Source organism: Bubalus bubalis, chromosome 5 (assembly GCF_019923935.1).
Source record: "Bubalus bubalis isolate 160015118507 breed Murrah chromosome 5, NDDB_SH_1, whole genome shotgun sequence".
NCBI lineage: Eukaryota > Metazoa > Chordata > Mammalia > Artiodactyla > Bovidae > Bubalus > Bubalus bubalis.
The window spans coordinates 127,764,703-127,789,097 of NC_059161.1; the positions used below are offsets into that span (position 1 = coordinate 127,764,703).

The following is a 24,395-nucleotide window of genomic DNA, read 5'->3' on the forward strand; positions in this document are numbered from 1 at the left end:
GGAAGCCCAGTTTTTCTCTTTTTGCGCTGTCGGGCCCTGGAGGCCACTTACCGAGCACTTCCATGGATCCTGACCTTCCCCCAGACCCACAGGCTTGTCTGCCCTGCTTCTGACAGTGCTGGCCCTGCCCCCGGCCTGGTGGCCCTCTCTGTGCCACCTCCTGTGGGGATGTGCCCCCTGCCCGTGCCAATGCCTCCAAGCACACGGCGCCTCCCCCTCCCCATTGCATAGATATCTACCTGCACACGTTCCTTCCAGCTCCCCTTCCGTGGATGCCCACCTGCACATGCCCCCCCCCCACCCCCGCCCTGCACATGCCCCCCTCCCCGCCCCGCCTTCCGTGGATGCCCACCTGCACACGGCCCCTCCCCCTCCCCTCCTGTGAATGCCTGCCTTCCTTGCTCTCATCTGGTGGCTTTAGGACTGAACTGTCCGGGAAGAGGCAGGAGGGTCTCCGGGGCCACACAGTCTGAGGAGGACCCAGGTCAGCACAGAGAGTGCTGCTGAGTGCAGAGCCACCATGTCCACTGCTCGAGCGCCCTGGCTGCTGGGAAGTTTGGACAGGGCAACCCGGTCACGAGGTGTGTGCGTCAGAAGCGTCCTTTTGTGGTTGCTGAGGGCCCCGTGGCAGCTCTCTCCTCCCAAAGGGTGCTAATCCCTGCCTCTGTGTTAATCAGCCCTGATCCTCTTGCCACAGGGAGGCTCTGGGTCCTCGGCCGGATCAGAGAACACATCTGAATGGCCACAGCAGGGCCAGGTTTGGCGATGGGTTAGAATTCAAGCAGGATCCACCAGGATCTGCCCCCTGGGTCCACACACAGGTGCTAAAAGAAAGATGCTGGCTCTTCCATTGGGGATGACCCGCAGCCACCCCTCCTGCCACCTTGAGGAAGCCTGTCTGCAGGAGAGAAGGAGGCCAACACAGAAGCAGAGTCAAACCTGGGCATGGGAGTAACCGGCTCACGATGTCTGAGCACCTGTATGCAGCCATACCTGATCCCCAACCCATTCTTCTCAGTGTCTCAGACTAATACGTCCCCTTTTCTAGATGAGAAAATCTGCCCTGGGTTTGCATTCCTTGCAGCTAAAAGGATCTGCTCTGATCCAATTGTGCCCATGACTGTGTATCTTACTGGGCCTGTCCAGTCCTGGCACAGAGGTGGTGCCAAGTCAGGGCCCCTCCCCTCATTAGGGAAAGGGCAGGCCCTGCATCTTCATCTGTGTGCTCCCCGAGTGGGCCAGCCCACTAGGAAGAGCTCCAAGCAGAGGAGGAAGGCAGCCCTGTGTGGCAGGGGTGGTGGGAGCCCCAAGCTGTGAGCCCTGAGTGTGGATCCAGCTCTGTCTGACGTGGCTTCAGCACATGGCTCCCCTTTGAGCCGATCTGCTCCTCCATCACAGGGACCGGGGAATGGGCCACCTTGCCAGCTGTGTCCACAGAGAGGCAGTGGGCAGTGTATTGGTGAGGTCTGGGCCATGCTACTGGGCTCCATGGGAGGAACCCCTAGCCCCACGTGAGGTCCTCATCTCTGCCACTGCCCTCCACTCAAGCCGGGTTTGATGCGTGGTTAAAATGTGGTGAGTTGAAACAGCACAGAAGGTTTCCATTTCTCATCCCAGAGAGACTTTGTTCAGAAAGTATTTGTAGCTTAAAAAATGTCGTGGAGTTCCCTGGTGGCTCAGACGGTAAAGAATCTGCCTGCAAAGCAGGGGACCTGGGTTTGATCCCTCAATCAGGATGATCCCCTGGAGAAGGAAATTGCAACCCACTCCAGTATTCTTGCCTGGAGAATCCCATGGACAGAGGAGCCTGGTAGGCTACAGTCCATGGGGTCTTGAGGAGTCAGACAAGACTGAGTGACTAACCCTCAACCTGGAAAGGGTAGCCCAGAAAAGGAGAGAACAGCCCAAACCAGAGGAGCGTGGTCTGCCGGCTCCTGTAGGTTCAGGTCTCCTGAAGGAGCAACTGGTGTTGGAGTCCCTTCTGGATGGTCATTTGTCTTCTCCTCCGTGGGGGGCACCCATGTGGGGGCCTGCTGTTTTCTTTTTGCTGTGAGGGTGATGCAGCACAGCATGGAGCCCTGGCTTTGGAGCATGTCAGCCCTGGGGCACACGCTCAGATCTGCCTTGTATAGGCTGTGTGGCCGTGGGGCTCAGTTTCCTCATCTGTCAAATGGGGACATAACAGGACACCTCACAGGGTTGCTGTGAAGCTCAAAGGCTTTAAACTCACGAGGCCCTTGACACAGTGCTCCCGTGCTCAGGAAGTGCCTGCTGTCCTTGACGTCTTGTTGCAGAGCTGAGATGGCCCAGGTGGCTTCTCCAGGTTCACCAAGTGGTGTTTCCTGCGCTCGGCCAAGGCCAGGCGGCCTGGGGCCCCAGGAGCTGCCAGCCAACAGTGCTGTATGTCAAGCCCCGCACCTGGGGTTGGGGGCGGCATCTTGAGCTTCCTTCCACGCAACAGGTGCACCCTCCTCGCCTGCTGGTGGGCTGTGGGCAGCAGTGGGCCCTGCCCTGCCCTGCCCCGTGTTTACCTGGGTTTGTTTGGAGCGTTACCAGGCGATCAGAGAGGGTTGATGGGCACCCGGCTGCTGTGGGGATGGTTTAGGCCTGACTTACAACCTGGCATTTGACAGGAACTGTGTTCCATGCCAGGAGCATTGCAAAAGCTGCAGCCTTATTTGGTCTGGAAACTTCTCTGCTCGGAGGAAAAGTGGAGCCAGGGAGCCGATCTAGACTCACCCTGGGCGGCCAGAGCCTTAGTGATGCCAGCTTGGGCTGTCCGGCTCGTGAATTCTTCTCATCGCTCACTCCTCTCTTTGTGGTGGGCTGCCTGCCCCTTTCAGTGATGGTTCCCCCCTTTTCCACCAGAACCACCGCTCAGCTCTCTCTCCCCTGCCCACGACTGCCGATGAGTTATTTTGCAGCACAACTTTAGTGAGGTGGGGCGATCGTACAATGAAATCCACCCGTTGCCAGCGTGCAACACAGCAAGTTCTAGTACATGCACAGGACTGTGCCACCCTTCACCCCGCCCCCCACTCATGTTCCCTAATGCAGTATTAGGGCAGGAAGTCCCCTTCCATCCTTAATTTGCTGGGAATTTTCGTTGATTTATTTATAAATTTTTATTAGTGGTTTTATTTTTAAATCACAAATGGTTTTGGACTTTGTCATAGGTTTTCTATGCCTGTGGGGATGACCACGTGGGATTCATCTTTTATACATAGCTCTCTGGTGGTGGTTTGTCTTTCAGCTGCTAAGTCGTGTCTGACTCTTTGCGCCCCCATGGACTGCAGCACTCCAGGCTTCCCTGTCCTTCACCATTTCCCGGAGTTTGCCCAAACTCATGTCCATTGAGTCAGTGATGTCATCCAACCATCTCATATGGTGGATTGCGTGAATTGAATTTTGAATGTTAAACCGACCTTGAATTCCTAGGGTAAATCCCACTGGTCCCAGCATACAATGTTTGCATATGTTGCTGATGGGGGTATGTGATCAGAAACATTTGGAAATCACTGTTTCAGCGTCTGTTGCAAATCAGAAGCGAGTCTCCTTAGGGTATGGTCCCCAGTCTTTTTGGCATCAGGGATCGGTTTCATGGAAGACAGGGTTTCCGCGTGTGGGGGTGGGGGATGGGTTCAGGACGATTCAAGTGCATTATATTTTCGGGCATTTTAGTCTAATGGTGCCGCTGATCTGACCGGGAGGACCGATTGGTCTATAGTCCAGAGGCTGGGGCTCCCTACCTTAGGGGGAAGCCGTACTTGGATTCTTTTCATGAACTCAGTTAGGGATTCCAGGACCCAGAGAGAGAGAAACCCAGCAGAGGGCTGCTCACACCCGTCTTCCCTCTCAAACATGTTCTGAGGCTGCCACGTCGCTCGTTTCAGCCTTCAGCCCCACAGATTCAGCAGTCAGAGGGGCCTGCCCCCGGGACTGGCCTGCTCACCTTTCTCAGGGGTGGATGGAACTGGCTTTTGGGGTGAGTTGGGGTTGAAAGCCACGTGTGCCCAGCCAGACAAGCCTGGTGAAGCCAGCTGTGGCCCCTCCGAGGAAGGGCTTTCCGTTACTTTTGTTTTGGCTGTGCTGTACAGCATGTGGGATCTTAGTTTCCCGACCAGGAATTGAACCCAGGCTCTGGGCAGCGAAAGCACGGAGTCCTAACCACTGGACTGTCGGGGAATTCCCTTTCTTTAAAAAAATTTGCCCAGAGATGCTGCGAAGGCTGCTGGTGACCCCGGACAGACAGAGGCTGTGAGTGGCTGTGCGGGGCTGCCCGGGGCTGGCTTTCACAGCCAAGCCAGGGCAGGGAGCTTCCGGTCGAGCCTCTTCAGTGAAGGGAGCGTCCTGGTGTCTTTTATACCCGTTCCTGGAGCGAGAGGACAGAGGTCACGGCTTGCTGGTGAGCCTCCTCCCTGGGTTCAGCATGTGGAGCCCCAGCAAGCCCCGTAGGGACTGCTGCCCCGCCGCCGAATGTCCAGGGAACACCCCTCCCTGTGAGAGCCGGCAGGTCCCCGATCATCTGGGAATGAACTTGTCTCTTGCTCCCCCAGCACAGAGCCAACCCTCTTCTGGTCCTCGGCAAGCCTGGGGACAGTGGTCGTGCCTCTCTGTTCTTTATTCCCCCCGGTGAGGCCCCACGGGGCCCCCCGGCTCCCATCGCGAAGGGCGGGAGGTACAGAGCTCAGGCTTCTGGTCAGGACAGTGTCACGAGTTGGGTCTCAAGTTGGGGCAGGACCCTCACCCCGATCCCTGACCCGACACTCAGCAGTCCTAATAAAATGGAAAAGGAATTCTAAACACATGGAGCCACACCGCCCCCCCCAAAGATAAACATCCCCGTGTTCCAGAAAACAGACAGAAATTGGGCGGTCAGAGGCGGGAAGCCGCGGGCCTGCTGGGCTCCTGGTCTGGTTGGGGCTTTCCTGTTCGTCAGAGGCAGAAAGGCTGCTCCTGTTGCTATGGCCACATAACAAATTTACCCAAAACTCTGTGGTATAAAACTACTGTTTATCCTGTTCCCTGTTCTGGGCTCAGGAATTTGGACAGAACTCAGCAGGACCCAGCGATTCAAGATGCTGGCTCGTGGCTCAAAGCGGGAGGACTCTGGTGAAACCAGCCCCTGGCACATCGGGGTCAGGCCGATACCTGTCTCCAGCCAAGACCTTCTTTTTGCTCGGCTTCCCCTGAGCCTACCCTGGGTCCTCACTCTCTTGCCCTGAGCGGCCGTTCCCCATAAGCCAGACTCCCGAGTCCTGAATCCCCCTGTGCTTCTGGGAAACGGGGCCTGAGCCACTCGGGGCCTTAATGCCAATTACATGCTGATGGCACCCCAAGGATTATCTTCTCTACGATCTTCCCTAGCTCCAAATATAAGTCTGCTCGCATCTGCCCTTGGGTATTTAGAGGCATCCCGAACTCAATGCATCCCTCTCTGAGGGCCTGATCAGCCCCTGGGTGGTGGGCTGGATGGTGGCCCCCAAAAGCTATGCCCACATCCCGATACCCAGAACCTATGAATGAGGTCTTTTTGGATAAAGGGTATTTGTAGATGTAATTAAGGATCTCAAGGTGGGATCATCGTGCTGGCTCGTGGGCCCTCAAGCCAATGACAGGTGCCCTTATAAGAGACAAAAGAGGACAGATGGGAGGGAGGAGGGGTGCCGGGGTCCAACCCCGGCTGATCCAGGGTATTCAAAGCGGGGATGGCGTTGGCGAGGATAAGGATACAATAGCTTCAATTAGATATTAATTAAAGATATAAAGAGTAATAGAATGAGGATAGCTCAGTAGGAAAATTCAGTGGAGAAAAGAGGCTGAGTAGCTTGGTTTACGCGGGAGACCAATAAAACTTCAAGACAAGAAGTTTGCACCACTTACGTAGGCCGCAGGCGTCCTTCCGTTCTCCCGAAGGAGAGGAGACACTGAGGCCTCCCCGATCGGATCTTAGAAGCCCAGGCATAATTAGCAAGCATGGCGGGTTCCGCGCTCCAGATGGAGACTCAGCCAGAATTTGAGAGAGAGAGCGACATGGGGAGACCAAGTTTCAGTGAACAAGGCCCGCACTTTATTTTCCAAAGTAGTTTTTATACCTTAAGTTGTGCATAGAGGATAATGGAGGAAGGGGTGGAGTCATGCAAGGACAGCAGTTCCTGGTCCTAATAGAAGCCAGGCTTTCAAACTTATCATATGCAAAAGTTCAGGTGAATTACATCATCTTCTGGCCAGGAGGCCTGTTAACATTTTAAGAAACTTATCTTTCTCTAAAGGTGATTATTCCAAAGTCAGTCACCAGCCTCCAAAAAAGCATTGGACAAAGCCGCATTCCTATAGGGCAAAGGTGAGGTGGGCTCAATCAAGAAAAGAATTAACTCAAGGGTCCAAGTTTACAAACATTGAGGCTACTACTTACATTTCTATACACCCATTATATCAATCAATACACTGCCAAGGACACAGTCGGTAAGGAGTATGGAGACTTAGCAGCAAACATTGGCCCAATAAGTGAAAAACCCTTCACCAATACAATTTCTAATCAAGCTTTTAACTACTCAAAGGAATCTGTGTTTAGACAGTTTAGAACATCTCCTGCCTCTCACAGTTGGGAGGCTCTGAACAATCACATGTGGCCAGAAAAACCTATTCAGGCAGGCTAGAGGACTTCAAAGGAGTTTGTAGGTTGAAACACTGTCACACCCAGGGATTATTAACTGGAGCTGTAAGCTAACTCTTTTTTCAGAGAGAGGTAGTGGGGGACAGCCCCCCGTAAAGTCAGAGGTGTAGGTGAAAGCACAAAGCTGAAAGTAGGCAGACTCTGGTTTGGGGGTAGATGCTCGAGAATTTCCAGGGGGACTCCTGAGGCTCGATCCCGCCTTTGCGTGTGCCGAGCCTCCTTCCTCATGACCTTTGCCATGGGCGGAGCTCCTGCTCCCAGCAGTGATAGAATTCCAGTTGAGCTATTCCAGATCCTGAAAGATCATGCTGTGGAAAGTGCTGCACTCAATATGCAATATGCAATATGCACTCAATATGCAATATGCCGGCTCCCGGCAGAGGGGGGCACCTGGAGGAGGAGGCAGAGGCTGGAGGGATGTGGCCCGGATCCAGGAGCACCTGGAGCCCCGGAAGCTGGGACACGCAGGAAGGCTTCTTCCTCCCCTAGGGCCCTGGGAATGAGCGCAGCCCTGCTGACCCCTTGATTTTGGACTTTCGGCCTCCAGAGCCAGGGGAAAACAGGTTTCTGTGGTTTCAAGCCGCCCCAGGACACTGACATGCCTTCTAAACCTGCAGCTCTTTCAGGTCACCCGCCGGGCACCCTCACAGCCATCCTGTTCACCTCTTTCTCACCCCTGCACAGACCTGTCAGCAAGTCCGTTGTGCCCTGCCTTCAGACCATGCTGGAATCTGCCCGCATCTCCCCCTCCTTTGTGGCTGCCCTGGCCCCCACGCAGCCTGTCTGCCCTGGATCCCGGCCCAGCCTCCGCCCCATCCGCCCTACATTCTGCCTCGGGGTCCCCACCTGTTTCACAGCGTCCTTCTCTCCCACGTCCTCTTTTCTCTGCTTCATTCTGTGATGCCAGGCTGATGCTCCGCGAACCGCATCCTTATCCCCCGGTCCTTCCGGGGCTGGGCCCCTCCTGTCCTCCCAGTGCTGGGGGTTACGGCTAGCTGCTCATTTTCTCTGCGCAGCTGGAGTCCCGTGATGCGATCCTGGGTCTCAAGTGCCCACGGTGACTCCCCTTCTTCCTGACTGGAATCCACTGGCACACTGGTCTCCCAGCTTCCAGCCTGGCACCCATGAGCTGGTCTCCACAGAGCAGTCGGAGGGTGGGGGTGAGGGGTGGTCCTGACACACACACAAGGGGGCCAGAGTTTGCTGGAAGGGAGAGGGCTCTGGGGTTCCAGGTGAAGTTTCAGAGCTTAGCAAAGTGGAACACAGGAGGACTTCCCTGGTGGTGCAGTGGATAAGAATCTGCCTGCCACTGCAGGGGACACAGGTTCCATCCCTGGTCCGGGAGGATTCCACACGCCGAGGAGCGGCTGAGCTGCAGTCGCTGAGCCCGAGCCCTGGAGCCTATGAGCTGCAGCTGCTGAAGCCTGAGTGCCCTGGAGCCTGCGCTCCGCAACAGGAGAGACCACCGCAACGAGAAGCCCACACACAACTGGAGAGGAGCCTGCACAAAGCTACTGCACAAAGCGAAGACCCAGCACAGCCAAAAAAAGAACAAGTGGAACACAGGACTTTATTACTAACACTGCATTGTTACAGTATCTGCCTCCGTCCTCCAGCTAGATTGGTGTTTTGTTTTTTCTTTTATTATTATTATTATTTTTACAGTAGGTTCTTGATGGTTATCTATTTTAAATATAGCAGTGTGTACATGCCAACCCCAAATTCCCAATCTATCCCTTAAGCCCGTGCCCTCCCCCACTGGTATCCATAAATTCTTTCTCTACGTCTCTGAGTCTGTTTCTGTTTTATAAGTAAGTTCATTTATATCATTTTCTTTTTTAAAGATTCTGCTTGTAAGGGGTATCACATATGTGTCTCTGTCTGACTTACTTCACTCAGTACGACAATCTCGAGGTTCATCCGTGTTGTTGCAAGTTGCATTATGTCGCTCTTTCTAATGGCGAATATTCCATGGTTTATAGAGTAAGTTCCCTACAAACAAACGTGTTTGGTTCCAAGATCGAGTTCCTAAGTCCAGTTGATTCATGAGTCCAGCAGTCAGCCTCGGTACCACTAACAGAGTCAGCCATACAGCACTGCACTGTGACAGGTTTATGATGTGGGCCGTTTTCTAAAAAGTCTTTCTTGAATTCGTTACAGTTTTGTTTCTGGTTTTGGTTTGTCGGCCTCCAGGCACGTGGGATCTTAGCTTCCCGATCAGGGACTGAACCCGCGCCCACCCCTGGTATTGGAAGGCGAAATCTTAACCGCTGGGCCACTAGGGAAGTCCTGCACGGAATAGGTTTCTAATACTTTTCACACAAATAACACATAAGATACAAACACAAAAAATAAAGAAAACGATTTTGATCTAATAGTACAGTACCTTGAAAAGTACAACGCTACCAGCTACATCACTGCTGTCTTCAGGCTTGATTCCAGACACCCTGGCTTGAAATAAAGGTGTGCTCTACGCAGTTCCGTGCAGTACACAAAAGCACAAGCACCTGTGGAGGTGCACACGCGAGACAGTGTACACCAGACACACGACTGGACGTGTAAACACATATTAGCATCTTTGAAAGTTCGCAACTTGAAGATTCACATGTAGGGGACTTACTGTATGTACCAAACATTTTGCTTTTTTAAATTTTTTTATTAAGTGTGGGCTATCCTGGTAGCTGAGTTCAGTTCAGGCTCTCAGTTGTGTTCAACTCTTTGCGACCCCATGGACTGCAGGATGCCAGGCTTCCCTGTCCGTCACCAACTCCCTGAGCTTACTCAAACTCATGTCCATTGAGTCGATGATGCCATCCAACCATCTCTTCCTCTGTTGACCCCTTCTCTTCCCGCCTTCAATCTTTCCCAGCATCCACGTCTTTTCTAGTGAGTCAGTTCTTCGCATCATAGCACAACCTGGTAAAAAAAAAAATCCACCTGCAATGCAGGAGATACAAGTTTGACTCCTGGGTCAGGAAGACCCCTGGAGAAGGGATAGGCTACCCACTCAAGTATTCTTGGGCTTCCCTGGTGGCTCAGATGGTAAAGAATCTGCCTGCAATGTGGGAGACCTGGGTTCGATCCCTGGATTGGAAAAATCCTCTGGAGGAGGGCAAGGCAACCCACTCCACTATTCTTTCCTGGAGAATGCCCATGAACAGAGGAGCCTGGCAGCCTACAGTCCATGGGGTCGCAAAGAGTTGGACACGACTGAGCAACAAAGCACAGCACAGCATTAACTGTAGGCCGTACCCAAATGGTGGACTGTGAAATCAACATGGTGAGCTGTGACCAGGGAGTTTAACAAACAGCGGCATGAAATAGAAGGGGCAGGATGGAGTGATCAGACGGTGACACACGCGGTCAGAGGAGGCGCTGTCTGATGAAACTTTGCTCAGGGCTTTGTGTGTGCTCGATTGTGATGTAAATGCATTTCTTTCAGTGAGTCTTGGTTCACGGTGTTTATAAGCTTCGTGGGGGTGGGTCTGCACCCGTCTCGCCCCCGGATCCCCCTCCTGGGGCTTCTGATCATCTGTCCAGCGCATGACTGGGGCTCGCCCCTCTGCAGCCGGGCGGAGGTCTCTGATGGTTCTGCGCTGGGAGGTTTTCTGAGGTCATCTTGCTGTGGATTTTCTTCTCTGTGACGTCTCTCTGAACTTTCTCTGGATTTTCTCTCGTGCACAGGGCAAATCTGGACATATTTTCTTTTTACATTTTCCGTTTTCTCTCTCTTGGTCTTTTGCTTTCTTTCTATGAGCCGTTCCTCAGGCTTATTTGCCCAACCCTCATATTGATATTCAGGTTTTAAAAATTCCTACAATCACATTTTATCACGATTTGAGAACTCCTTCCTTTCCCCCGTCTCTTTCCTCTCTTGGGGTGCAGTGCCCTGCTCCCTGCGCCCCTCTTCCTGCAGTGTTTTATTCCATATTTCTGTCGTCTGCCTTTGCTGGAGGGCTCTCCTCAGACACCTGGTCCTTGTCCACTTGGATCCGGTGAGGCCTGCACGCTGAGATGCTCACAGGCTCCTTGACCTAGGGCTCTGCCGGGGAGCCAGCTGCCGGGCCCGGAGCTGGGGGTCGGAGGTCAGTGTCCGTCTCTCCCCTTGGACTTGTTGGACTCCCGGCAGCGCCGGGGCAGGTGGGCTTGCGGCATCTGCTGCTCGTCTCTCCTCCTCACACCCTTTCCTCTGCGTGGGATCCCTGCCCTGACTGTGCCCCTGGCCCCAGAGCAGAGGGGGCCATCTTACTCACCACAGAGACGAGACCTGTGCCGACTCTTCTCCTGGGTCCGGGGAGGGGGCTTCGCTGAGTAGCACCTCAGATCTGATAATCAGACTGTGTCTTTTTAAAATTATTTTGGCTGAGCTGGGTCTCGCAGCTTTGATGGGCTTTCTCTAGTTGAGGAGAGTGGGGCTGCTCTTCATTGCAGTCTGGGAGCTTCTCGCTGCTGTGGCTTCTCTTGTTGCAGAGCATCGGCTCTAGGCACGCAGGCTCAGTAGTTGTGGTCCACGGGCTTCGTTGCGGGATCTTCCAAGATCAGGGATCGAACCTGCGTCTCCTGCACTGGCAGCCGGATTCTTATCCACTGCACCCCAAGGGAAGTCCCAGGTCCCTTTTCTTTTTTAAAAAAAAATTGTGGTAAAATACACATAACATAGAATGTACCATCTTAAGCATTTTGAAGGGTACAGCTCAGTGGCATTGAGTAATTTCACAATATTGTACAGCCGTCACCGCTGTCCACTTCCAGAATTTTCTCATCTCCCTGAAAGGAAATTGTGCCCCCTAAACCGTATTCCCTACCCCAGCCCCTGGTCACAACTTTCTTTTTTAAAATTATTTTTAAAATTTTATTCTTAAATTTTAAAAAATTTAAAAAATCTTTGATCACATCCCACGGCCTGCAGGACCTTAGCTCCTTGACCTGGGTTCCGTGGATTATACCCACACCCCCCGCGCTGGAAGGCAGAGTCTTAACCGCTGGACCACCAGGGAATTCGTACCTCTATTCTACTTTCCGTATCTAAAGCGATTGCTTCTCTGAAAGGCTTTCCTACCTCCTTGTTAGTTTATTGCCTCTGCACCCCACTTCCTCAGCACCCAAGGACCCCCACTTCCTGAGCTTCTGGTGATTCTGTGGAATCAGTCGATTTGCCTCAGGAGTGGCCTTCGGTTGATGTATGCCTTTAATCTGCCATCTGATCTCTGGGTTGGGAAGATCCCCTGGAGGAAGGCACGGCAACCCACTCCAGCATTCTTGCCTGGAGAATTCCATGGACAGAGGACCCTGGTGGGGTCACAAAGAGGCAGACGCAACTGACTAACTTTCACTTGCCATCTTTACCCCAAAGTTCCTCTATAATATTTAAGAATTCATCTTTTTTGCAGATACTTTGTAAAAATCAAATGGTAGAATCATCTTATAATCACATTGTGTAATCATTTAATGTTAATGTTTAAGGATAAAAATGGGATGCAGAACTAGTGATTCAGTAGGCTCCAATTTATGTAAGAGCTTCCCACGTGGCACAGTAGTAAAGAATCCGCCTGCCTATGCAGGAGACATGAGTTCGATCCCTGGGTTGAGAAGATTCCCTGGAGGAGGAAATGGCAACCCACTCCAGTATTGTGGCCTGGAGAACTCCATGGATCGAAGACCCTGGCCAGACACACAGTCCGTGAGGTCACAAAGAGCCGGACGCAACTGAGTGTCTGAGCACACGTGCAATTTATGTAAAAGACACCCACGTGCGTAAAGAAGAAGGAAAGTTGTAAGGCCAAATTTAAACATCTCTGACCTTTGGGATTTGGTCTACTGCTTGTCATTTCATTCAGTTCTTGGACTTTTTAAAAGTTTTCCACAGTGCTGAGTGTGGTCGTGTAATCAGCAGGGAACAGATCCCTGCTGGGTGCTTCTCCATCCTGGGTGCTTCTCCATCCTGGGCATCCTGTGGTCCTGGTTGGCTGGGAGTGGGCCTGGGTCTTACACAGGTGGGAGGAGGGGGAGATCCGCCCCATTTGTATTCTAGTAAAGTCCTTCTGGGGATGACCAAGAGGAGGAGATGTCTTAAATGAACCAGAATCGTGCAGGATGGGGTAGGTAGCCAGAGTCTGGAAGTGTGGCCAGGCAGAGAAGGCTGAGGGGCACAGCTGCTGAATATTCACGGGTTAAATCATCAGAATTCGTCGACTGATCCCCCTGGGGTGAGGGGCTGGGAAGACGTCCATATTTCTGGCTTGGGTGAAGGGTGACTTAATGGTTCAGGAAGTCCCGCCTAAATGTTCTTAATAATAATCGTATTCGTCTCATTTCTAATTCACACATGCAGCCCAGAAGGTCTGCATGCCTGGCAGCGTGAGAGGGTGAGGAATTCTGGATTTTCCAGGCCTGTCAGTCAGGGAGATTGGCAGCTGCCAACAGTATGTTCCCCTGGACCACTGCGGGCCCTCGCAGGGTGGGGTAGGGGTGGGGGGGAGGGTGGGGCAGGAAAACTGCAGCCCCCCGGGGGGAGGGGAGCTTCCAGGGAGATCTCTGTCCTCCATGGGGAGAGGCGGCCAGCGCCCTGTGTCCAGCCGTCCTCAAGCCGGCCGGATGGGGTCCGAGCCCTGGCTCTCCCTGGCCCAGGGTCTGTCCCATGTAGGCATCACTGCGTGTGTATCGGATGGAGGACTCGATGTTACGTATTTGTGTGGCTCTGACATCTGGCCCATTCTCGATGGCACCGTTCAGCTGCTGTATTCCCTCTCCCCCAACTCTGGCCAGCTCCTTCGGGACATCTTTTTAAGGTAAAATTCGCAGAATGTAAAATTAACCACTTTATTTCATTGTTTTGTTTTGGCCATGTGGCCTGTGGGATGTTCGTTTCCCGATCAGGGATCAAACCCACGCCCCCTGCATCGGAAGTGCGGAGGCTTAACCAGTGGACTTCCAGGGAATTCCTAAAATTAACCATTTAAAAAATAATTTATTTTTGGGTGTGCTGGGTCTTCACTGCTGCACAGGCTTTCTCTGTGGTTGCAGTGCGAGGGAGTCTCACCGCGGTGGCTTCTCTCCTTGCGGAGCGCGGGCGGCAGGGACCCGGGCTTCAGTAGCTGTGGCTCCCGGGCTCTGGACCACAGGCTCAATAGTTGCAGCACACGGGCTTAGTTGCTCCACAGCGTGTGGGATCTTCCTGGGTCTGGGATGGAACCTGTGTCTCCTGCACGGGCAGGCAGATTCTTTACCACTGAGCCCCCAGGGAAGCCCTAGAACCAGCCAGCGTAAAGTGAGCCGTTCAGTGGCTAAGTCATAGCGGACCCTGCCACCGCATGGGCTGCAGCACGCCTGACGTCCCTGTCCTTTACCATCTCCCCGAGTTCGCTCACATTGATGTCCACTGTGTCAGAGATGCCATCCAACCATCTCATCCCATCTCTCACCTCTATCTGGTTCCAAAATGTTTTCATCCCTCTAGAAGGAAACCCCAGATCCACCAGCAGTCACTCCCCAGTCCCTGAGTCCCAGCCTCAGGCAACCACAAACCTCCTTTCTGTCTCTTTGGATTCGCTTACTTTGGACATTTAATACAAATGGAATCATACAATATAGCCTTGAGTGTCTGGCTTTTTTCACTGAACCTTGTCAAGATTCATCCACGTGTCAGTGTGAATTCCTTCTTACACCTGAACACTGTTGTATGGTATGGCCCAACCACATCTTGTTATCCATCGGGGTGGTGGACATTTGGACTTTCCGACTTTCTGGTTGCTGTGAATAGTACTGCTGGGAACATTCGAGTGCGAGCTTTTACTTGAAGCTGTTTTCACTTCTCTTGGAGTGGAAGTGCTGGGTCAGATGGTCACCCTGTGTCCCTTGGACTTCTTGAACAGCACATGGTGGCTGAGCCTTCTGGCTTGCCCTTGAGCCAGGCTCTTTAGGACTGTGAGGCAGGGATGACCGTTCCCACCATGACTGGACCGGCCTCCGGACCTCTGCACCACGGAGGTGCCTCCTTCGGATGGAGGAGCCGGGTTAGTGCTGGTGAGGGCGGGGCGGGCCCCCATGACCCGGGCTGTTGAGGAGCAACCTCAGAGAGCTGGCTGACCCCGGAGACCCAGGGAAGAGCTGGGAGGGGGGCGCCCCTGAGGGATGGTGGCTGAGCGGGCCACCGTGGAAGGAGGGCTCTGCTCAGGGCTCACCCTCCGGACTGCCCCTCTCACTCCCCACTGCTCCTGGAAGAGGGAGCCGGGGCTCGGCGGTGAGTGATGACCAGTGGGTTCCAACCCCCAATGTAGCCCAGAGTTATGATCTTGATCACTGGCTATGCTGTGTCCCCCAACCTCTGAAATTTCACTTTACCACGCATCGCACTGAGCCAAGAATTACACTGAGTCTTCTTGAAAAAAAAAAAAAAAAATTGGAAACACGAATGATGAAACTATTCTCACTCTGCTTACCCAGCTGGGCCCTTTTAATAGTTTGCAGATCGCCCTCCATGTGTTTGCGCATTTTTACATCGTTACCATCCAGCTGCTCATACCCTTGTGTGTTCTGCTATTTTCCACTTGATGTGTCATAAACATTGTCCCACGTTTTAAAAATATTTGTCACAATCGTCATTCAAAACTGCTTCATCGTATTACATCATGGAGCTCCCCCAGAATTCAGTAAACCATTTTCCCGATGTTATTTAGATCAGGGGTTGCCAAACGGTTGCCCTCAGACCCAATCTGGGCCCCTGGCCCTTTCTTTGGGTACAGCCCACAAGCGAAAAATGACTTTTACATTTAGTAATGGTTGAAAAAACTCAGAAGACTATTTTGTGACATACGAGACGGGTAGGAAATGCAAGCGTCAGTGTCTATTAATGAAGCTTATTTTATTTTTGTGTATTTGTGTCTGGCTGCCCTGGGCCTTGGTCGCTGTGCAAGGGCTTTTCTGTAGTTGGGGCGAGCGGGGGCTTCTCACCGCAGCGGCTTCTCTCGTTGTGGAGCAGCAGGCTCTGGAGCACGTGAGCTTCGTCAGTTGTGGCGCAACGGGCTTAGTTACCCCTTGGCATGTGGGATCTTCCCAGACCGGGGATCGAACCTGTGTCCTCTGCATAGGCCGGTGGATTCTTAACTATTGGACCACCAGGGAAGTCTGAAATATTTCGCTGTAGTGATTCCATCCCACTTTCAGTTTTAGCATATGTAAGTATGTTACCCAGTTTAAAATACTGAGGATCTGATTCTGATACAACTAAGAGAGAAACACGGAAAATAGGACCCTAAGTCCGTGCGAAAGTGTTATTGGCTGAAAAGGTTAGGAAGCGAAGCATCTGCCGTGATTCAGCTAATCAATCTCACCTGTTCAGTGAATGCTTTGTCTGCCAGAAGCACTCTGTAGCATCCTACTTTAGTGATCTTTCATGCAGCAACAGGCTAAAGTATCCCTACAAGGAGTTGCTTTTTCCTAATTAAAAAAAAAAAAAAAAAAAATAGCTCCAAGTCCCCTGAGAGATATTAGTCCGAATTTGTTCTGTTTTAAAATGCTCAGTTTGTGGTCATTTGTTACCTAAGCTACAGGAAATAAGCATGCCTGGTAAAGACTCCTCCAGCCTCTGCCCAGGGAGCTGGGGAGGGGGGTGTCCCTGACGTGTATGTGTGTGTGTGTGTGAGTGTGCACGCACTTACTGGTGTCTGACTGTTTGCAACCCTGTGGACTGTAGCCCGCCAAGCTCGTCTATCCATGGGATTTTCCAGGCAAGAATACTGCAGTGGGTTGCCATGCCCTCCTCCAGGGGATCTTCCCGACCTGGGGATCGAACCCGCATCTCTTGCATCTCCTGCATCAGCAGGGGTGTTCTTTGCCGCTAGCTCAATCTGGGAAACCCAGTGCGTGTAGCTTCACCTTTTCTCCAGTTTTCAGGACGAGCTTCGCCTCTGCTGTGTCTTGTCTGGAGCCACTGCGTGCAACCCCGGGGTTGGTTTGTTCTGGGAGGGAGGACACTAAGCTTTCATCCATTCGTCTGTTTAATGTTAACCTGCAACTTCGTGCCAGGCTCCGGATTTGCTGAAAAGTATGGTGGCTCAGACAGTAAAGAACCCCCTTGCCAATGCAGGAGACCCAGGTTTGATCCCCGGGCTAGGAAGATCCCCTGGAGAAGGCCATGGCAACCCAGACCAGTATTCCTGCCTGGAGAATCCCATGGACAGAGGAGCCTGGCGGACTGCCGTCCCTGGGGTCACAGAGTCTGGCACGACTGAGCGACGGAACTGCAACAGCCGGTTGCCACATTTTGTTTCTGGGCCAAATGGCTCTGCATTTAGTTTCCCTCTTCTGCATCCTCCTGGCTCTCGCCCAGTCAGACCGCAGGGAGCCAGGTCTGGAAGGGCAAATGTGCCCTTGGCAAAGGGAGCCGATAGGCGCCTCTGGGGGCACGGGGGTTGGGCAGCAGAGTGGATGGGAGCGGACTGGAATGGAGCTGTCTGACCAGGCTGGAGGGAGTCATCCTGATGGCCCCCTGTTATCCCGGCCTCCCCGGCCACCCTGGCTCTCCTGGTTATCCCCACCTGGGTCCCCTCATCCAGCCCCCTTGGTCAGCCTCGCTGCCCTGTTTACTACCCTGGCCTGAGTGTGCCCTGGGCTCCGTGAGTCCGAAGCGGAATTCCTGAGTCAAGGACGGGCACAGCCTTGCCCCGGAAAATAAGGCCTAGGTGATGTAAGAGCCACATCAGTCCCGGCCTTACCTGGGATGAAAGCTCCTCCTCTGAGATCCCATGAGTCCCCATGCGGGCTGATGTCTTTTACCTGACCCTTGGTGGACCCAGGGACAGGATGGAGGGGGCCTGGGGTGGCTCGGGCAGGGCTGGGCTATGCCCACCCAGCTCTAACGCAGCTTGAGTCTCCTCCGCAGAAGGCCCCAGGACGACACTTCTCAGCGCTTGCTGATAGATGGAGGCCAGACCAGCACACAGCAGCCTGGTGGGGGTGGGGAGGTGGCTGTCTCCACTTTACAGATGAGAAGACAGCTCCGTGAGGACAGAAGGCCCCCAAGGAGGTGATGGCAGAGCCAGTCCTTTCCCCGCCCCCGATCGCTGTGGTCCCTCAGTGAGGGCGGGGCCTTCCTGCCTTCTCATCCCACTTTGCTGTCACCCAGGACTGACTCCTGCATGGGAGGCGGGACTCAGGAATCACAAGCCCACTCACTGCGGTGGTGGGTTTAATTCTCAAGTTACAACTCCATCCAATTCTGACTTGTTTACAAGTAATACACCTTAACAGATAAGGATACAGAAAGCTTGAAAGTCACAGAAAGAGAAGATGCACCACATGAACAGCAAGACAAAAAAGCTGATGGAGCTGCGATAATATCAAATAGACTGTAAGGAAGTGACGCCGCTCGATTCACGAGGGCAGCTTTGTATTTTACCACTAAAGCTCCAATTCCCCAGGATAGAACACCCCTAAGCTCGTACGCTCCAAATAACACAGCCTCAAAACAGATAAAGCAAAGAAGCAGCTCATGCACAAGCTTGCTTGTTCATTCTGGAAGTCAGATTTTGGTGACGGACGGCAGTCTTTGCCATCAGCCTTCGGCAAGGTTGTAAAGAATCAGGCCTTCCTCTTCGGGAGTTTACCCTACAGAGGGGAGAAAAAAAATATCACAGATGCATGAAACAGCCGAAGACCAGTGGTCAGCACCGGGTGAGGATGGTGTGGGTTATGTACTATGGGCATCAACAGCAGACGCACGCATCACTCACTTTCGTTCACTTGTGCCTACATGAATGCCAAGGCTCCCATCTGGGCATGGGGGAGGGCCCTCATGGAGTGTGTCATTTGAGGAGGGCCCTCTCGGAGATCAGAGTAGGCAATGGCACCCCACTCCAGTACTCTTGCCTGGAAAATCCCATGGACGGAGGAGCCTGGTAGGCTGCAGTCCATGGGGTCACGAAGAGTTGGACACGACTAAAGTGACTTAGCAGCAGCAGCAGCTCTTGGAGATGAGTATGGACTGGAGCCACCTGGGTTACCACCCCACCCCACGATCGTGGCTGCTGTTCCCTGGGCCCCCAGGCCTGCCTGCTCAGCGGCACATTCCACAAACATGTCCTGGGCCCCTCTCTGTGCTGGGCATTGTCCTCGGTGTGCAGCACAGCTGTGACCCAGATAGACACAGCCCCTCTTGGTGAGCCTGTAGCATGCAGCGGGGAGCCCACAGGGCAAGTGGAGTGGGGTGGGAGGTCCAGAGGGGTGTGTGTGTGCTGTATTATCTTATGTAAGGCTGTCAGGAAAGGCCTCTCTGAAGAGGTGACACTTGAGTGGTGACCTGAAGGAAGTGAGGGAGAGAGCTCTGCACACAGCTGGGGGAGGAGCATTCTGGGCAGAGAGAACAGCAGGTGCAAAGGCCCTGAGGCAGACTGGAGCTGGTGGGCGGGGTTGCAGGAGGGGTGGTCAGAGGGCACGGAGCTGGGTGGGGGAGACCATTGCTGCCCAGGGGTCCATGCAGAGGAGGCAGAAGAGCCCCAAAGGAGTGAGTGGATGAAGCCAGGGTGCACCTGTGAGCACCCCGTGAGCATCAACACTCGACTTGCTCGAGCTGCTGTTAAATGCCTGTTTAAATGTTAAACACCACCTATTAAATGCCTGCTGTATGCGTGGTCCATGCAGGGTGCCCGCTGCTGCAGAGTGTGGCTGAGCAGAAACCGCCTGCCCTTACGTCTCTTGGTGAGCACGGACCCAGCGGGGTGGCAGTCCCACCCCAGGCCTCTGTTTCTGGCCTGTAGGCCTCTGGGTGAACAGGGTGGCACAGAGACCCAGGGCCTTGATGGATCCCGTGGCTCCCAGGGCCCCGCTCCTCTCAGCCACCCCCGCACCCTGGCCGGGTCCAGGACCCTGGGGATCCCGGAGTGTCTGCCAGGTAGGCTCCTCCATCCACTCTGGGCTGTCCGCCCCGGTGCTGGCGCCACGCACGCCTTCTCTCGCCCACGGCCCATGGCCCGGCCAGTGCCATCTGTGCTGCTCCCGTGGGGCATGCGGGCTGCCCCTGCAGCCTGTCACCCATTCTGGCACTCAGCTGCTGCGTGTCCAGTGAAGACACAGAACCACCGGGACTTCCCTGGCGGTCTCGTGGCTAAGGCTCTGCACTCGCCATGCAGGGGGCCCGGGTTTGATCCCTGGTCAGGGAACAAGATACTGCGTGCTGCAACTCAAAAACCCCACGTGCCACAGTGAAGATGCATGTGGAGACAAAGATTCTGCAGCTGAGACCCGGGGCAGCCAAGGAAATCAGTGTTAAAAATAACACTGAACCATCTAGATACAATGGACCACTGGCCCTCACCCTGAGCCCCCTGACCACCCCCACCACCACTGGCCCAGTTGCACTGCCTCTCCCGGGACCTCTCTGATGATCCAACAACTGAAGGGTAGGGACCTGGTGGTGGGGGGCACCCGCCAAAGCTGTGGGGTGGCTAACAGCTCCGTGCTGTTCACCTGACTGCTGTCAAGAGTTCCTGTGTCCCCGGGCCCGGGCCCTCAGCTTCCTCCTCACTGCCCCGCACGCTGCACAGCAGCTGTTTGCCTCTGGAGTGACCGCTGGATGCTGGGCTCGGGAAAGGGAGGGAGCTGGGCAGGGAGCCGCGGGGCAGGGCTCACATGGCTGGCATACGGTGGGCGGCTTGAGGCAGGGCCCCAGAGGCTCTCAGACCCTCACCTCGTCACTGCGGTCAGTGGAGGGCATCTCCCGCTCCTCCGGCTCAGGCTCCTCCCGCAGCACCCTGCTGAGCACGGCTCCCAGGGGCTCCCTCAGGCTCAAGCGGCCCCTGCTGCCCACCAGGAAATAGATCATCGGTTTGGTGCTGCTGTTCACGGACAGAGAGAAGCGGGTGAAATGGCCGAAGAGAGTCTTCGCGCGCTGGGACAGGTCCAGCCAGTAGAGCAGGAACGCAGAGATGCCGAGGGGCAGGGCGCAGGCGAGGAACACGAAGACGCAGAGCAGGACGGCCACGTAGAGGCGCGTGAGCGGCCGCTGCCACGGGGGCGAGCTCCTCTGCACCTGGATGCAGAGGGCCATGCCGGACAGGGCCATGATGGGTGTGAAGCTGACCAGGGTGAAGAAGTACAAGATGGTCTCCGCCTTGGATCCCAGCCACGAGTGGGGATGCTCAGCCTCGTCATGGAAGTACCAGGCCGGCACGATGAACAGGACGGCCAGCAGCCAGAACACGGCGCACACCGCAGCTGACAGGCGCCGGTGCCAGCGGCCGTGGTACCAGGTGGGGAAGAGGCCGGGGAGGCAGGACTGGGCACTGGCGGCCGTCAGCAGGCTCAGGCTCACCGTGTAGGCCAGGTACCCGGCGCTCCTCACCGCCTGGGGGCCCAGGTGGTGCATGTGGGCCCCCCAGGAGCTGGCGCTCAGGACGGTCAGCGTGGCCGAGCAGAGGAGGAAGAGGAGGTCAGCCACGGCCAGGTGGAGCAGGTAGATGCCCAGCGGGCCCCTCTGCCGCTGGAAGCCCAGCAGCCAGACCACCAGGCCATTGCCCACGATGCCGCCCACGCAGGTGAACATGACCAGAGCGTCCAGCACCTCCCGTACCGTGTGGGGGGGCGCCGGGGTGGGGCCTGGACTGCTACTCCTGGAGCTGCTGCTGTTGAGAGTGTTCTCCATCCCTGCCAACAGTGGGGAGAGAGCTGAGGGCCACAGAGCTGGGGTCCCTGCGGCTCAGGTACCCCCCACCCCCAGGGAGTCCTCTGGTCATACCAGCTGCCACTCTTTGGAGCCATCGCTGGCCACACCAGGCCACCTTCCCTCATTCCTAATTCAGGTTACATGCTCCCGGCTCTCGGGCAGGCCAGGGTCCGTTTCTGTTGCTGGATGTGACGGTGGCCAAGCTCGGGGCAAGGCTCCGAGTCCCCAGGCTTGGCCGTCAGTACCTGGTGCAGGCCTGGCCTCCACCCTGCTGGGGGCGGGTCCCTCGGAGCCTCTGAGTGGCTACTACTCCCGGGCCTGCAGTAGTCAGTGTGGGTGGGCAGAGTGGCCGCCGATGGGCAGAGTGCCATGCATGGCTGGTCACTGTGAGGTGCCCCCTGGAAGAGGTGGTGGGCACTGCTCCTCCCTGGGATCAGGGATCCCTGGGCCTGGCACCTCGCACCCCATCATAGTGGGGGGACCAAGTGGGACACAGCATGTTCGGTGAGCTCCCTGACCCCTGACCTTCCCAGGTGCCAGAGTGTGCCCTGGGGTCAGCACGGCTCCTCTGCAGTTACTGCGGGGCTTGCCTCCTGCCAGACCCTAGAGCTCGTCACTGTGAGCACCGCGCTGGGCCCAGGGAGGGCATGATCCGCACAAACACCTGCCGTGTGGCTGATGGCCCGGGGCGCCCCAGCCCTGACGTTTGTCCACACTCTGACGGGCCTGTGCGTCCCTCCACCCGGGGCTGGTTTCATTCCTTTTGTCCACTGACTGCCTGATCTGACCCCCTCGCCCTCCACCCGGGCACGCGGGGCTCAGAGGCCCAGGGTGGCAAAGCTCAGCATCCTCAGGGCTCGGCCAGGACCTGGGGCGGACTCCACAGCCTGGGACTGGAAGCACCACGTGGCCTTGCTCTCCTGGCCTGCAGCACCCGCCAGGGTCACGGTCCTCACACCCAATCAAAGGGCTTAGCTGCCTCCCTGGACCCAGATGCGGGCACAGGGTCCCCTGGGAACCTGGCTCACACGTCAAGGCCCTGGGTGCAGAATCAGGGAATTGGTCTCTGGGGCAGCTGCTACTTTATTTTACAAAGGTTGTTTCTTTCTGAACTAATGGTGTAATGGATTGTATCGCTTCTAACCAATATTCAGGCATGCCCGGTGGCTCAGTCGTGTCCAACTCTTTGTGACCCCATGGACTGTAGCCCACCAGGCTCCTCTGTCCGTGGGGATTCTCCAGGCAAGACTGCTGGAGTGAGTGGCCATGTCCTCCTCCAGGGGATCTTCCCGACCCACGGATGGAACCCGCCTCTCTTAAGGTCTCCCACATTGGCAGACGGGTTCTTTACCTCTAGTGCCACCTGGGAAGCCCCAGTGATATTCATATTACTGATCATATTGTTTATTCTCAAACTGGTCACTGAGGCCTCCTAGTACCCAGCCTGGGTGAGGGTGGGGGATGGGACCTGAACAAGGCCCCTTCCAGTCCCGAGGGACCCACACCTCCTCCTACCTCCCCCCAGAGTCAGGACCGAGAGATGCTGCTCGAGGCTGAAGGGGCTGCTGGGGGAGGGGGGGTGGCAGCCGTGGTCCCAGGCTGTGTGCCCTTAACCTCTCCTTACAAGGGACCCTGAGTCTGCCACCTGATTGTCCTCCTGTAGATGTGTGTGGAGGACAGCATGGAGTCTGACCACTGAAGGCTTCAGAGGGATCAGGAACCTCAGGATGCTACATTCCACCAGGAGAGTCCTCCCACCCCTGCGCTGCCTCAGGGCCCCCTCCTCCCCTGCTGGACGCCCCACCTTTGGCTCAGACACCTGCAAATGTACCCCCAACTCTCCAGTGCCCAGCCTGGAGTCGTGACTCCTCCAGCCCCCTGGAGACCCCTCCCCGTCTGCTGAGAGGGCCACGCAGGTCCTTTGGGCTATGGTCATTGGGTGGGGCACGGATATCAGGGGACGGGGGGGCCGGCCAGCCTCAGCCCCCTGACAGCGATTCTCGGCCTGGACGCCCACCACTGGATGGCAGAGCCGGGCACCTGGCAGGCGGGGGTCTCCCATAGTCGTCTGTCAGACGAGAGGGAGTGTCCAGGCCATGAGAGTCCCTCCCGTCCCCGGCACGCTCAGTGAGGACTGCCTGTGTTCGCCTCGAGCTGGGGACACTTGCTGGGGGCCAGACAGACGACACCCAGGCACCCAGGGCGGGGCTGTTCCCGCATGGGGCTCATGGCACGACCAGCCCTGGGGATGGGAGGAACTCACCGGACCTAAGGGCCACTTTCCTACCCGTCTTTCCCACGAAAGAGGAGACTTAGGACTGTCCAGGCCTCGGGTCCGCCTGAACCCCGGCCTCAGAAGGAGCGGCCTTGCTCAGGGTGCGCTTGCCGTGCGGGGTAGGGTCTGACCTTGGGCTTGAAGCAGCGGCCTCTCACCTGGCTCGCCCGTGCCGTCCACGCCTGGAGGAGGACCCAGCTCCTGAAAGCCTGGGCAGCTCCCTGGGGCCCGGCCCTTCGGCTTCTCTGGCCACAGGTCTGGCTGCAGGCTTGCGAGTCCTACAGGCCGGTCCCCGGGATCCACCCCAGGCTCTGCCTCCTCCTCTGAGGAGAGACGCCCAATCCGTCTACGGGAAGCAGGGCCCTTGGGGGACCAGCTGCATTAGGCCTCTCCCTGCAGGAGCCCAAGGCTTCGGGCTAATGGGCTGCCCAGGAGGCCCCACAGGAGGGCGGGGGCATGGAGAAGCACCGGTAGCCAGCTCCTCACCCCGCCCGGCCTCCGCAGGGAAGGTTCGGGGCACTGGGCTTTGGGAGGGTCTCCAGCTGGGAGCTCCAGGGTCCACTGAGAGCCCGGTGCCTCCGGAAGCCAGGAGACCATGAGGCTCGCCCTGCAGGGTCGGGGCTGGTGGAGCACCTGCATGGAAACTTCTGGATCTCTGAAGCTCCTCACTGCAGGAGGTGGAAAGACAGACCCTGGATAGGGAACCCCCAAGAGGGTTTAAGGCCCAGTTCAACTCCAGCTGTCACGTGACTCTGGGAGACTTCTGTCCCCTCGGCCCGTTCCTCTAT

At 55.6% G+C, this 24,395-nt stretch overlaps 1 protein-coding gene across 1 annotated transcript; it reads right to left on the bottom strand.

Annotated features, from left to right (window-relative positions):
• Window positions 1–18,040: 18,040 nt before the first annotated feature.
• LOC102404865 (mas-related G-protein coupled receptor member D) lies at window positions 18,041–22,380 on the bottom strand. The gene is made up of 2 exons (XM_006063974.4): window positions 20,358–22,380; window positions 18,041–18,280 (listed from the first exon to the last, which is right to left on the bottom strand). The coding sequence occupies exons 1-2, from the start codon at window positions 21,309–21,311 to the stop codon at window positions 18,254–18,256; spliced, it is 981 nt and encodes a 326-aa protein (XP_006064036.4). The 5' UTR covers window positions 21,312–22,380; the 3' UTR covers window positions 18,041–18,253.
• Window positions 22,381–24,395: the final 2,015 nt, after the last annotated feature.